We start from the raw sequence: 15850 nt of genomic DNA on the forward strand, positions 1-15850 counted from the left end.
GCCCGCAGCACCTGCAGCACCTGCAGCACCCGCAGCACCCGCAGCACCCGTAGCACCCGCAGCACCCGTAGCACCCGCAGCACCCGCAGCGCCCGCAGTGCCGGCAACACCCGCAGTACCCGCAGTGCCCGCAGCGCCGGCAACACCCGCAGCACCCGCAAAAACGTCGCAAAAACATTTTTAAAAAAAGAAAGAAAGAAATCCCATGGAAAAATCCAATAGGCTTTTTGATGAGGGAACCAGGGTGACACTAACCTCTAAAACATCATCCCTTTGGGCACTCGATAGGGAAAATATTTTTTGACCACAGGGGATTTTTTTGATACAATACTGCAAAAGGCCAGTGGGAAAATGTTGGACGTAAGGCTAAGCGTTGTTCCTGGGGCCTGGTCTGACACATTCACCTCTCCCTGAAACACTGAAAGTGGACTTTCGTACGTCGTGGTCTGACTTCCTTAGCCTGCCACTACAGGTTTCCACCTTACATAAAAAGCAACAAAGAGTTGTAATTGCTTTTTTTAGTTTTTTTAAAGTTTTTTTAAAATGGTCCTTACCCATAACATGGAATCAGTGTTTTTTTAATATCACTCACTTTGAATACATTATGTCATTAACCTTTTTGCTCAGCACTCGTTTCTTCTCTGTTACTGGAAACTGCATGTGACGGGCATCATTTCAAGGTTGAATGACATCATCTAAAAAACGCATCATCTTCTCATAACGTGCGGCCAGTTACAGACAATTATGAGCTACTACAAATCAAATATTTTTACAACCCTGTCGTTTTTAAACAAGGTTTTTGTTCCTTTTTTTCCACAGGCAAGCGCTATGACAGTGTTGGATTTCAGGATCTCTCTCAGAGGACTGAGGGGTATAAAAATAGAAACTGTCATCGTTGGTTACTGTGAATGTCCACCCTATAAAACAGACAGCGTCTAAGCTGCCAAGCTCCCTGCAAAGCCAAACCTCCTCTCCTCTTTTTATCAAGAGAGCGAGTGCATTTTGAATAAATATCAAACCTGCCACCAGTGATATAGATTTTCTATACCTTTTGAAAAACTAAGAATCTTAACTGCTCCGAGCGTGTGGCTGTGAGCGCCGACACCTTGTGGAAAAAGTCCATTACTCAGTCGCACTTTCTGTAAGATTGGAAATCAGGCTTGAAGAGCTGGTGATAGAGCTTTTTTCTTTTTTTTTCCAAACTTCACTGTGCAATCAAACAACAACTGAGCTGCTGCAGTTAAGTGAAAACCATCTGTGGCTAAATCACAGACATGGTACGCTGTACATGTAAACCCAGGACATGATGGGGATATGACTCTTGCATTCTAGCACCATCTTGAGAACGGCAACATTATACAAAACATGGCTGCGTTATTTACTATAATACAATGAAAATGTGTTTTAATAGCCTCCATCTGTCATGTAGAGGAAAACTAAAATGCAGCGTACATCTCTTCCCCCAGGAGGGCGGAGAGGAAGCGATGGAGAGAAGGATGTCAGTGAACGAGAGCAACTCAAAAAAGTAGCAAGAAAAAGACAAAACTGGACCAAACTGCCGAGAGCCAAAATACTGTAAACTTTGTTGGAGACACGGCTATCATTAAATGTCCAGGATTTAGGCAGGTATATTGGCAGAAATGTAATGTAACATAATAACTGTGGGGTATTTTTGTGTAAAATCACCTGAAAAAAAGATTTTTTGTGTTAAAATGAGCTGTTTATATCCACATACGGAGCAGGTCCTCATCTATGGAGATTGGCACATTACGCCGCCATATTATAAGTCATATTCCTTTTTAGCAGAACATTAACTTCTTGCTGGTTGCTCTAGTTGCTTTTATGCTTTATGTGTAAATATGTGTTTTTTGTAATTTTTATCTGTTTTTTATGCTATTGATTTTATCTTGTAGCACTTTGAGATTTGTTTCAAATGTAAAGCGCATTATGAATAAAAATCTATTATTGTTAGTATTATTATTATATTCTCTACATTAGCCCAGAACGGACAAACAAGACACTTTATTCAGCATTTTTGCCGGAATAAATTATCTGGTCCGTTTGTTTTGGAGAGGAAGAGACTTCTGCAGATAATTCGGCTCCCAGTGAAAACCTCTTGAACGTCTGGATGAGGAAAAAAAAGTGCAAACATTAGCAGTTGCTGGACGAGCAGCCTGACTCAAACATGCCAAACAGTGTTTTCCAAACACCGATCTGAGACGTGAAACTGGTTTATTCAGTGTTTTTACCAGTTTAAATAACATGGTCCGTTTGTTTTGGAGAGGAAGATATGAATCTGTAGATACTTTGGCTCACGGTAAAAACCTCAGTGTCCTGTAGTTGAAACCCATCACTTTTCTTGTGCTGCTTTCAGACACCTTTGACGTATATGAAGTATATAAGCCTTTGAGCCTTAAGCAAATTTGTCCAAGATTATTTCTTTTATAAAGGCAATGAGCAGTTTAGTTAGAAATGTTTCACAAATTTAATGGATTTAGAAAATTATTTTGAAAAACTAAAGGACAAAGCTTGGGGAAAAAATGATAGCATCATTTCCATAATTAAATATTTTAAATTATGTTACTTAATTATCATTTTTAAGCACTTTTTCCAAGTCATGTCCTTGTTCTTTGGTTTTAAGTTAAGTTGTTTTGTTTTTTTAATTAATTTAAGGTCATTTTCTTATAACTTTTCATTAATTTGTTTGGGTTTTTCAGTGTTTAGTTTATTTATCAGGTCTTTTTTTTTTTTTTTAACTAATTTCTTGCTAATTTATGGGCCATTTCTTCTTCTGTTGCTCATTGCCTTCTTCCTGATTTTTTCAAAAGAAATCAAACAAATGTGCTCAGGATCTTAAGGATTAATAGTGAAAAAAAAGGGTGCACACATGAGCAGGTGTTGGGTTAGCAGTTGGTCTCAGACATGGAGAAATACTGAAACTGCTTTATTAAGAATTTTTATGGGTTTTAATAACTTGTGATGGAAACAAAGAGACCTCTGTTAATAATTCAGAGCTGTGAAGGAATCCTGACCAGGAGAAGCTTCAGCTGGTTACAATCTGCAGTTGTCACCGTTAGACGCCACTAGATCTCCTTACATCTTACAAACTGTTCCTCCAAATGAATATTGCTCAGCATTCCTGTCAGCTGCAGGTGATGCAAGTTTTGCATCAGCGTGTCAAACAGACAGAAGGAGAAAGCCAAGATGAAACGTTGTTGTTTCTGATGCCGAAAATGGTTCAAGTGAAATTTCTGGTGAAATGCAGCCAGGTTACAGCCACATGCAACGTGTTATTTACCTCTGAAATGTTCTCTGGCTGCCATCCAAATTCAACAAGGATGCAAAAAGGAGAAAGGCTCGGCCTGAATGCTAACGTTTTTGTTTGAATAGTCAGAGAAATATTGGCATAAAGTGACTTGATTCACTGCGAAACATAAAAAGAAATTTTATCTTCTCCACAGAGGTCCCACTGAGATAGTAGCAGAGAGTTATAGCAATAGATATATGAATTGAAGGTCACCCTTCAAAGGCCCAAACAGTCTAAGAAAATAAAACACTGCATGACGGCGGGAAGTGTAGAGCATGTAAAACTGGCATCTTTATACATATATAACAGTAAATAAGAGCAGGGATAGGAGCAGCAGCTCTGAGACATTATATAAACGTGTTTTGAGGAAATTGCCTATAAAAATCCTCAGCTGCACTTCACCTATTATGATTTTACAGACTGAGAAAAAAGCCAATGGGAGGCACAGTATAAGAAAGCACCAGTTATACTTATGGCCCTCAGGCCAATTTCTGTCCCCGATAGGGTGCCGGGTGGCCTCCCAACCATTTTCAAATTTACAATGAAAATGGACTGATTCACGCAGGGAATTGTTTTTGTACTTTTAGTGTACCAAAGGTGTCAGTGCAAAAATCAACATCAAAATAGAGCCGGGTTATCAAAAAAAAAGTGTCAGTGGAGCATCCCCTACACCTCCTGACAAAGGTCCAGCTAAGCCACTAATGTCCTTAAATCCAAGACATGTCTCAAAATCCTTAAAATGTTTTAAAATCCTAGAAACTTCCTAAAATTACACAAATGTCCTAAAATCCAAATGATGTCTTCAAATTCTAGAAATGTCCTAAAATCCTAAAAACACCGTTAAATCCAAGACATGTTCTAAAATCCTAGAAACGACCAACAATTCGAGAAATTTTCTTAAAATCCAAAAAATATTCCAAAATCTGAGAAACTTTCTAAAATCCTTGAAATGTCTTAAAATCCTGGAAATTACATAAAATCCTAGAAATGTCCTAATCATAAAACATTGTTAAATCCTAGAAACATTCTAAAATCCTCGAAACCTCCAACAATCCAAGAAATTTTCTAAAATCCTCAAAATATTCCAAAATCTGAGAAACTTTCTAAAATCCAAGAAATGTCCAAAAATCCTTGAAATGTCTTAAAATCCTGGAAATTACATGAAATCGTAGAAATGTCCTAAAATCCGAGAAACGCCCAAAAATCTTAGAAACATCCTAAAATCCCTATTTTTTCCTATAGAATCTTAAAATTCGGGAAACGTCCTAGATCCTATACATTTCCTAATATCCCAGCGAAGTCCTAAAATTCTAAAAACATTCACGGGGCTGCTGCGACTGGCCCCTGGGCCCCTGAGTGTCCCTGCATTACACGGATGCCACGGTTACAGAGCACAACATCTATTTTTCAACACCCAAGTACAAATAGACGGACAGAGGGATAAATATTGTGGGAGATGATAACTATTCAATACAGGCACTGTGTCATGCCATTAAGCAGACCCCTCTCCTGGAGGACAAGTTGAATAATGTACATTGATCAAATTTTCATTAATCTGTTGCATGATTAAAAAGTGGTAAATAAAACATATCTGTGAGCAGCACTGAGAGCATTGTTAAAAAAAACCCAAAACGACTCAACGTGTCAGCAGTGTGAGACTAAGCGGGCATTGTGGCGGTTTATACCTCAGATCTAGAAGTTAGGTGAACTGGAAAACAATATCCTCTATTGAAATATAGATTTTTATTTATTTTTTGTCACGTGAGTCTGCCTTTGCCAGAGGAGACAGCTGCATCAGACGCCAAGATGTGACCCAGCCTCCTCTCTGCAGGGCTGAGCACTGGATGTTGACAGGCATCAGCCGGGAGCGTTGATGGAGGGCGATAATGACACCCGCGGCAGCCCTGTGCGGGCCTTATCCGTGCTTTCTCCCTATGCAAATCATTAGCTACTGCTTCCTTTGTTAAGCAAGGTTTGTACAGTGTGCTCTCCCCCCTTTATCATCCCTGCTGCCAAGCCTGCGGAAATGAAAAGCAATGCAAATATGCCTGGCTTTTAGGAGTCGGCAGATAAAGCAGGGAGACCTTCAAACCGCAACGCTTCATCTGCTTCAGTTTAGCCTTGACTGAGGCATGCAAATTATACCTGAGACGCAGGGAGAGTGACGCCGCGAGCTGCACAGGCGCAAAGCTGGGGCTCGAGATAGGCAAATCTATCCTGAAGCAGGGTTAATTGGCAGAAAATATCTATAGAAAGGTTTAGAAAAAGGGGTTTTTGCTGAAGTCCCACCAGAAAAAGCACTCATATTTATGCCCCATACCGTTTTGAGACTTGACAGCAAAATGCTTGCGCAGCATTTCGTCCTCTCATTTTGTCTGCTCGTAGGCGAGGATGTGTCTAATGCTGACCCAGGTACAAGGTGCGATTCAGCAGTCGCTTTATCAGATCAGTGTTACACTCTCACTTCTGGAGTTTTATGGAGGCTTTCAGGAGCTTCGTGCAGTTGTGTGGTTTTTATTGTGTTGCTGGATGCCGGTTTGCGGATTGGGTGCTCCCAGGATAACATCTACGAGCCAAAAAGTTTGGGTAAATGAGAGCTTGCAGCAAAACTGAAAAGAGTACAAGTAAACAAAGCCTAGATTATACACATCCACAGAGGATGAGGAGGCGTATTAATGCAAGAGAATGCATCTTTTTCTGATGCCCATTTTTTGTATTTTGCATATTGAACTGAACCATGATAGAAGACAGCACAACACAACAAAAAAATGTGTTTTTCTTCTGTTCATGTCCTCTAAAATGTGCGACCTTGACTTTACTAACTTGTATCCGTGCAAAGTTTGTAGTTAGAGAGGTGTTTTCATATTACGTTACTGGGTTTCACTAAAATCTGTGATTCAAACGTAGGCTTGGACAAGCTAGATTAACCCCTAAAAAGTTGAATCAACAGAGCCAATTGGTTTGATTTTGTTTGAAAACACGAGAAAAAAAGGCAATGAGCAACATGAGTAAAATAATGTCCCGCAAACTGCAAAAAATAAGTAAAAGGCGACAAGAAAATAGTAACTGTAACATGTTTAATTATCATAACCATATATCATATTATAACCATGTATTTTAAATTATGTTACAGAAAAAAACATATATAAACTTGTTGTTTTCCTTCATTATTTAAATGTATTTTTAGGGTCATTTTCACTATACTGTTTTGCCTATTTTCAGATAATTTTCTTGGTATTTTTTTAAAATTTAATTTTATTTTTATTTTTCTACTAATTTCCTGCTAATTTCAGGGCCATGTCTTATGAAGTTGCTCATGTAATGTTACACTTCCACATGCCCACATAACTAAATGTTTAATTATCATAACCAAATATATCAAATTATAACCATATATTTTAGATTATGTTACAGAAAAAACATTTATAAACTTTGTTGTTGTTGTTGCTTTCCTTCATTTTTAAATGTATTTTTAGGGTCATTTTTACTATTACTTTTTGCGTAGTACTCAGTACTTTTTAAAATTGTATTTTATTTATTTATTTATTTGTTACTAACTTCCTGCTAATTTAGGGACCGTGTCTTATGAAGTTGCTCATTGCTTTCTAACCGAGATTTTGAAAGAAGTCAAAACAATTTGCACAAGTTTTAAGAACATCTCATACATGAATTGCTTTGTAATACAGAGAAAAAATATCAACATGGAAACAGACTTCAAAACAACACCAGTGAAGAAACATGAGCTCTGCAGCACAACGCAGACACCAGTGCACGGAGCACAGTCAGCGTTAGCATGGTGAAATGTCTGACGGCAAACATTTGTCCTACAAACACGAACTTCAGTTAGCCGCCAATCTAACAAACAACACAAACAAATAAAAAGATGCTGACTTCACTCACCGTTCTCACACATCTGCTGGTCATTGATTTACACTCATTCTCACTCTCAAATCATCAAAACTTGATGCTTGGTCAAAATACGCCGCTCTCAGTACACTTCAGCGTCAGTTTTGGACGCTCGGGGACGCGTCAATTTCCACTCCTCACATGCATTGTGTCTTTTCAAAATAAAGTTCTGCTTGTTAAATGCATGCAGTCTTTTTTTAAAGTAATATAATAATAATATAGAACTTATATAGAAAACACACACACACAAAAAGGATCAGCAAGAAAGAAGCAAATAAGGCAGTTTAAGTACCAAATGGATATATATTTTTAATATAAGAATAAAAGATGATAAAAAATAATACAAAAATAAGAAGACAACATCACATCAGAAAACAAGAAGAATGAGATAAAACAGTAAAAAAAAATAAAAGATAGGTGAACAATTAAATAAATTAAAAATGAAAAGATGGTAAGAGCATACAGCACAAAGCATGTAAACCCATTCTAAAATATCTCTTATACTATACTATCTATTATATATATAGTATAGTATATATAGCAGTATATATACTATATACAAATATGATCCGTGTAAGCATAATAGGATCCCTTTAAGTGAAAAAGCAAACAAACAAACAAATATCTGTGCTTGTTAGTGTTCATATAAAAATACATCTCATATGCAGCCTCAAGGTGATTTACATGAAACTGCAGTATGTTTAAAAGCCTCATCTGGTCCTGATAATTATCTAAATGTTGCTCCACACACCTGAACCTCCATCTGACTGATATTTTTACATCATCTATGGTTTCTCTCCTCATTGACCTTTCCTGATAATTTCCTGGAGGCTGCTGAGGCTGATTTTAGTGGATGTGCGGCTCGCTCCGCCCGCACCACGCCACTTGATGTGACATTGTCAGCGCCAAAGGGGGGCCTTTATGTGGCCTGACTGCTCCACGTGGAGTTCGGAGGAGGAGGAGGCTATTAATGTAACTTTAAGGTCAAAGGGCAACAGCACACATTGACCTGATGATTGGTCACGAGGAAACAGCACTACGCTTTATTTCCTAGCATGATGGATGGATCTGTATTCTGTGCAGACTTCTTTGACACGTGTTGAGAGAAAGGAAGGATAAAGGAACAGGCGGGGAGAGAGATGAAGAGAAGCAGAGAGAGATAGAGGAGGGGAGGAGGAGGAGGAGGAGGAGGAGGATGGCAGGGGTTCCCCCGTGTGTTTTCACCTGCAGTTTGAGCTCGCTCGTAACAATCCCGCTCGTCTCCCTCAAGTGTAGTGTGCCAGCGACGACATAAGCCGCTGGCACTCCACCTAAGATGAAGGTGAAGAGGCATAAAGCCAAATCTCAGTGGTGATCATTTAACTAAGGTTACTCATAACTGCACTCAGAGAAAGTGCAGTTTGCCTAAAATTGACAAGAAATGTCAGTTTAAGGAAATTTAGGATGCTATTATTCCCTAAATCTTGTTTCGCTTTTGTAGCCGAACCCTTTAAGCCTGAGCAAATTAGCTTGATTTCTTTCAAAAACATGAGGAGAAGGTGATGTGTAACAACAGAAGAAATGACCAAAGAACCTAATAAAACAAAATTAACTGAAAATTAGTTAAACAAACAAAAAAAAAAAGACACAGAAAGTCACAAAGAAGGAAATGAACTGGAAAAAGGGCTTAAAAATTATAATAATTTTATATATGAAATTATGATATTTAGAGATACATTTTTTCCGTACCTTTTTCCCTTTTTTTCTTAGACATTTTTCCTTAAAAACAATTTTCTGAATCTATGAATAAATTGCACTTTGTGGAACATTTCTTACCAAGCTGCTTTGCTTTTTTTCTCCCATGTTTTGAAAGAAATCGCACCAATTTGCTCTGGGTACAAAGGTTTAAATATTTGTGAAAGGCAACTGAAAATAACACAAGCAAAAGGGATGTTGCCCAAGGTCTCAAACGATATATTGGCTGAAATGAAATACAATATCATAAATGTGTATATTCACCTGAAAATAAGAACTGTTTTTATTACATACGGAGCAGGTCCTTGTATACAGAGTCCACCATATTGGTGCGCTATGTTTCTACAGTAGCCCAGAACGGACAAATCAAACACTGGCTTGAGACAGGAGCATTCGCATTTTCGTGTCAGACACAGAGATCAGCAGCCCCTCCGTGAAGAGAGCATTTTTTTTTTTTTTTTTACATTTTTGTTTTCCAATGTGAAACTGCTTTAGTCAGTATTTTTACCAGTTGAACCCCTTGATTTCTTTCAAAACATGGAAAGAGGACAATGGAGCAACTATAGAAGAAATTACCCAAAAACTGGCAAAATAAATTCTCCTTTAAGAGACAAATAAAGCAGACGATATGACCCAGATGTGATATAGAGGGTCGGATATTAATAATATAACGCAGATGAGAATAAAATTACCATTTACATTGTTTTTAACATTGTTTTTTCAGTTCCTGTATTCTTACTATTACGTGACAAAATTATTATTTTTTTTTCTAAAGCACTGGCCTCCAGCAGATGCAGAGGTGAGATTTTTTTTTTTATTTGAATAACCAAAAAAGTGAGAAAATAAGCCAAACGATACATCAAAGATGGGATTTTCTGCTGCTGAGTCATAGAGAAGCAGCAAAAGTGCAACATCATTTGCATCATATTGCTACAAATATAATATACAGCATATCTCTAAAACCTAAACTACTGTAACTTTAAACAGCATCAACCAGCATCACTCTAAATTGGATTAAAAAAACACACCAAACTCACATTTTAACATGTTTTTAATTCAGCATAAGCTTGTTAGACAATGTTTAGACATTAACATTCAAATATTGTACCAAAAGAATATGAGCACTGTGGTTCCACATGCCTGAGATGGCACGAAGCGTAATACTTTTTGCTCAAAGGATTATTCTGGTTTATTACTTGTGTTTTGTACCCTTACTCTTGCAGGTCTGGCCATCGTTTCAATCAGTTATTGTAATTTTACTCACCAAAGTCATCAGTGAGATGCTGCTCTTACAAAGTCTGAGAAAGGAACAGTCAGATGATCAAAAAGGTCGTAAACTAAAGTGTGGTTACCCGACCTGAACCCGATGGGACCTGTTAGGACGTTGCTCGAAACTCAGTGTGCTTGCTCGGGGCATTTTGGCCTTTCCAGCTAGCAGCAGCAGCTAACAGAACGTAAGAATTGCTGGAAGTTTGCTTTAACAGAGGAGAAAAACCCTACAGCCATCCATGGTGGATGCCATCACCTTCCTTCACAATAACGCCAAATAAACCATGACGCTTGGATAATAAAAGTAGTTTAGTTAACAGCTGTTACACTTTAAGATGAGTTTGTGGTAGCGATGTGCGGGTTGACCCACAGCCTGAGGGGCTAACACCGTGTCCTAAAAGTAAGCAAGCATCTCTCTTTCCACACTGAATTGTTTAAAAATGCACTTCTGTAACGTCATGTAAACAAATAACTGTACCTATCAGCTGCGCGCTCTTGTAAACAAACCACGTAGTGTATCAGCTGTGCACTCAAGATCATACTCAAGACATAACCACTTTAAAAACGAGTGAGCCCTAGCTATCTTCCTACGTTTTATTAATAAACAGAAAAAACAAGATTTATATTGTAATATTTACTGAAAATGACTGACAATATAGCCAACAACAGGCAGATTGTTATTGAAAGAAACTTTAGCTCTGGTTTGCTGGTTTATGGGTCAGAAAGGTTTGACTTGATATACACTTATTCAAACTCTGTTTAAATAACTGCATGACATTTCGTAACTTGCGAGTGTGACATTTGTGCCTTTTGATGGTGATTTACAAGGCGCCTCGTGAAATCATAGTAAACAGGTAAGGTGCAACTATGGTGATAAAAACTGTGTGACAGGGAAAAATGTAACACTTCAGTCCTGTTCCTTTAAGTTTCAGGTCAGGTTTTAACATAAAAACAGAATGCATGTCGAGTTTAGGTGGGGCTCAGTTTCTACTCTCTTTGAACAAAAATATGCATCCGGAGCCAAAATATTACAAACACGACACAGTTGTACAACAGATGGTCAACTGAAGGTCTCAGCGGTTTGGAAATGTCAAAGTTGAGCTTGGAACTCGAGCTTGGTCTATAAACTGTGACGGATCATTTCAACACTCACTTTGGAGAATAAAATAAATATTTTCCTGATATTTTTTTTCCAAATAAGTCTGGTTATCCAGGGTCTATAAACCTGTTTGATCATGTGACTGTTTGCGTTTCTTCTTTAAGAAATGTCACCTTGTTCTCAGATCTCAGCAGTTAGCTTGTAGAGTACGTGCTGTAATAACTGATGGCCAAATCTTTAAAAAAAAAAAAAAAACATTAAAAAAAAAGAACCAACTTGTAATAAACTTTAACACCACAGGAAAATAAACGGTCTTATACAGTCTCATTTAAAACATCAACACTGTTGCAGTCGTCTTTTCAAAAGGGATTAATTAGTTCAGTAACAGATCTAATTAGTAGTACAGTACGTTCATTCATAAGTATTAATATTCAGTGCATGGATATTACCTGTACACATGAAGTGTGAGCAAATGAAATGTATGAGTCAGTGTCCATCAAATGTCACCGTACTTTGGAGATTAAATCTCAGTTGTTGGCGGAGAAGCTCATGAAACTCTGTGAACACACACTGATTTAACAAACTGTCTCTATAGTGACCATCAGGGCCGCTGTGGCTCCAGCGGCTTTCAATCTCACATGAATTAACAGTATACGTTTCTGACGTGACATTGAGATTTACATTTAGATGACAGCATCCAAGGACGGTTTACATCATCGTATATTTTCCTTTTTGAATGATTCAGGCTGACAGCGAGATGTTTAAATGCTTTTGAACTTCGGTTGTGAGGAGGAGAAGAAAAGGGAAAATAAACCTCAATGTGCCTCAGGGAAATACAAAAACATGAACTTTACGCTTCATCTGTGATGAAAGGATAAGATGAGATTCCACGTGTGGTGGAGGGGCTAAGTAGAGATAGAGGTGGAGAAAAATGATATACCATAACCTTCAGCATCGCTCGGTTTATTGAAAATCCACAAAGCTGTGTTCATACTCGGAAACTTGCATGATACTCCACCTACTCGTTCAACATGCTGTGAAAAATGTGCGCTGTAAGATATGTACTTTTGCTTCTGTGTGCAAAACAGATGCCAATGTCAAACGTCCAGGCTGAAAAATGCTACGATAACTTTTAATTAAGAAGTTATGAAGCAAACACTTCAAACACTGTACCACTGAGTGCTTCTCATACCAGCTCCCATTCAACAAACTCCTGTTGTTTTTTCAAAAACTCAATATTTCATAAGTTAAAAAAAAAGAAAAAAGGAGCTTGCAAAAAGCCTCGAGACTTTTATTATTAAAATGTGGTTAAAAGGGTTTTATAAATAAGCCTATTAGGTTAAAGACAGACCATGTGATCTTTTAACTTCAAATCAAAAATGGAAATATGAGGTTTCCACCCAAAAGCCACGACAAGCTGTTTATGTGCATCCTCAAAATTTGATCATAAAATAGTAACATTTGCATTAACATAGAAGAATTTACTGAATATTAGCATGAAAACAAGTGCTGATGGGACAAAGTTTACTGAATGTAGTCTAAGGTCTCCACCTGCGCAGAAATCCAACCTGTTCTGAGAGTTTTTTAACAACGGATGAAAGTTTTGGAGTCAGTATGTAAACGTGACTGACACAACCTGAGGTCGTATTTATTTTTAGAAGTGCGACAAAAAACGACTCGGTGTGCAAAGGCCTTTAGTCTGGAACCTCCCTTCATTTTCTGTTTCCAACGGGCGTCATTAATGGTCGTACATCAAAAACCAATCAGGTCGATGAAACCTGACATAGTGCTCTATAACAGACTGATGAAACCGACTACAGCGTGCAGCGATGAGCTGTGATGGTGCAGCACCAACATATCTGTGCACACCTTTCTGCCATCAGAATATGAAAATAGTCCTTAAACATAAAGTTCCACATCAGCTGCAGCCAACTTGTTTTCAAGAACGCCTCAACAGCGCGCCTTTTTTTTTTTTTTTTACATCTTCCAATTTGTGCTGTAACATGTACACACCGTCTAATGACTTCACCCATCTTTTCCCGTCGTACAAAAACTAACAGCTAGGTCTTCCTGCCAGTCGTCCGCTTCGTTTGTTCACTCGAAAATCTCGTCTGAATGTGAGACTTGCAGTTTCGAGAGTCGAGACTCTGGTTGTTGGTGAATGGAATCTTTTAATGTGCTGTTTTTGGCCAAAATGTGCTTTTCACACACTTTAGGTGCAGAACTGTTCATTTTATCACCACATGTCCTTATGTGTGGAGTCTTTCACTTTTTTCAACATCTGTTTAGATCTTTTGGTGTGGGCCAGATTTAGCTGTGGTGTCGCCAACACGAGGGCGCGCGGCTGAAGAAAACATCATCACATATTTCGCACAAGTTTCCGTAAGTTGTCAGACATCTGAAACACACACCATATAAAACATGGCTGTGATTGGCCGACTCCAGCCAAGCTGTCTGGAAATCTGTCTGGACAGGAGGAGGACCAGACGCATCTGCCAGAGCAAATAAAACCTGCAGACTCGTCTCGTCCTGGCTAATATCAGAGATAACACACATCAGTGCCTGTTACTGTAACACAGACCCTTCTGCTATGTATTGTACAACACCATTTTTAATCGGAATCATATTGTATATTAATGAAATTTGATGTGCACGTAAACATGCTCATCAGTGTCTCTCTCAGGTTCCCTCCGTTCGCTGCAGCTCTTTGATTACATCATTCGTTTGTAGCGTTTTGCTTTTGATGTGTAACTGGAGTTTCCAGCTAAAGTGAGCTGCGAAACAACTCTGTGTGCACATTTGTTTTCTCTCTGATGGATGACGGTGAATAATGGAAGCGATATCTGGTATTTACAGTACTTGGGCAAGATAATACTCTAAAATGTGGCACCAAGAAGTTTCATTTCCTCAATAACTCTGTAATAATTACAGGATTTCTACAGTGCAAATATAGATTCTGTAATGCAGAGCAATAATGTCTTTGACTGGTGAAACGTTTGTTTTGTAAATCAGTGGTTTTAAAAACAGTTTTGCAGTCTCACAACCGTTTTGTTTTTTTCTGTTCTACCATGACCCTCTTTAATAAAGGCATGGTAAGATCTTGGAAGCGACCCATTTTTCGTAACCAAAAATCATTTCTGCAACAGCTGCAACAAAACAGGAAAAATGAAATAGTTTTTTTTTTTTTTTTTTACGAGAGCACAGATTCAATTTCGAGACACAATAGAAGTATCGTACATTCACATTGTATGGGATGAGAGAGAGGCTGGCAAAGCTAATAAAGTGATGCTAATGTGCTTTGTGATGCGGTGGAGGTCCCCAGCTTTCAGCTCTAAACAGATGGGATCTCTCCCACAGGATCAGATAAAAGATGTCCATCTCTAACTCTGCAGAGCATGGCAGATTCAGCAAAGGCTGCCTGTGAAAGGCGTGCTGTCCACGGCCGCTCACACACGAGTCCTTCGCATAAAATAAATGTGGCCGAGCCGACGCCGCAGTGATGAGGTTAAATTGAGGCATATCAATCTTAACGAAGGCGAGAAGAGGAACCAGATCAAGACAATCACACGGAACTAATCTGTGTCGGCTTCTGGCAGGGCTGAGAGGGCGATGACGCACAACCCTCAACATTCAAAGCGTCCTATAGGCCGACAGTACCTCTGGTAAACAGCACGTCTTAACGTCCTTATTCCGCAGGCTAAATCACCTCAAGCTCCACGACATCGGCAACGCCGTTACATCATACATGTTTATTCAAATCCCTTGAATTTATAAGCGCCTGATTCAAGGCTGCGCCGGGTAAACGTCTGTAAAGACCCGTCACCTTAGCGTAAATTTTCCATATCACACCGTCAGAGGGAGCTGCCATACCATAAGAATATTCTCTAAACCCTCGCCGCTTGTCCTAGTACCTGCTTCTGATCCCTTTCTCAGTCTACGGAAGCCCTTGCCTCCAGAGATAACCGCCGCAGAGATCACCCTGTCCCTGCGTCCCCCGTCCCTCTCACAAGGACGTCCCCGAACCCACATTTCAGGGTCATCGCTGAGCTCATAGATAGATCCATCTTCCACACTGTGCTCCAACGACTCCAGGGAGGAGTCAGACGCTTCGTCGCCCAGCGCCGTCAGCGGCCGTCCAGGTAGTCCTGATGTGGAGCGCAGCTTGTACTGCAGCAGAACGCCGCGTCCTTTGCCTCTCCCGTCTTCCTGGTAGGACTGCTGCAGGGATTCCTGAGAGGACGTGTTACTGCGGTCCTCGCCACCGAAGGCGGAGTCTGGGCCATCCGCGACAGAATCCCTCTTCAGCAGGTCAGGAGACAGAGTGCTGGAGGTGGCGACCAGGAAGTCCACCGGCCCGCAATGGGCATTCAGAGAGACCATTCCCTTTCCTGTCGGAGGCAGGCAGACGCGTTATTTAAATGTCAAAGTACAAAGCCAAATACATGCCTCGGCCACTACCGTTCAGCCCTTAACCCTTTGTTTAGCATGTTCACGTCTATGGGTAGGATGTAGACTAATAAAATGTTTTTAATTTT

At 39.3% G+C, this 15850-nt stretch overlaps 1 protein-coding gene across 2 annotated transcripts in view; it reads right to left on the minus strand.

Annotated features, from left to right (window-relative positions):
- Positions 1-9980: 9980 nt before the first annotated feature.
- arhgef10la (Rho guanine nucleotide exchange factor 10 like a) overlaps positions 9981-15850 on the minus strand; it is a 156471-nt gene continuing 150601 nt past the window's right edge. For both annotated transcript variants that reach the window (XM_088069371.1, XM_088069367.1), the window contains one exon: positions 9981-15703. In XM_088069371.1, coding sequence (XP_087925497.1) covers positions 15159-15703 — 545 coding nt within the window. In that variant the 3' untranslated portion in view covers positions 9981-15158. The remainder of the gene's footprint in view (positions 15704-15850) is intronic.

The sequence above is a fragment of the Plectropomus leopardus genome, chromosome 2, assembly GCF_026936395.1.
Source record: "Plectropomus leopardus strain MGB_pleo_1.0 chromosome 2, ASM2693639v1, whole genome shotgun sequence".
Classification (NCBI taxonomy): domain Eukaryota; kingdom Metazoa; phylum Chordata; class Actinopteri; order Perciformes; family Serranidae; genus Plectropomus; species Plectropomus leopardus.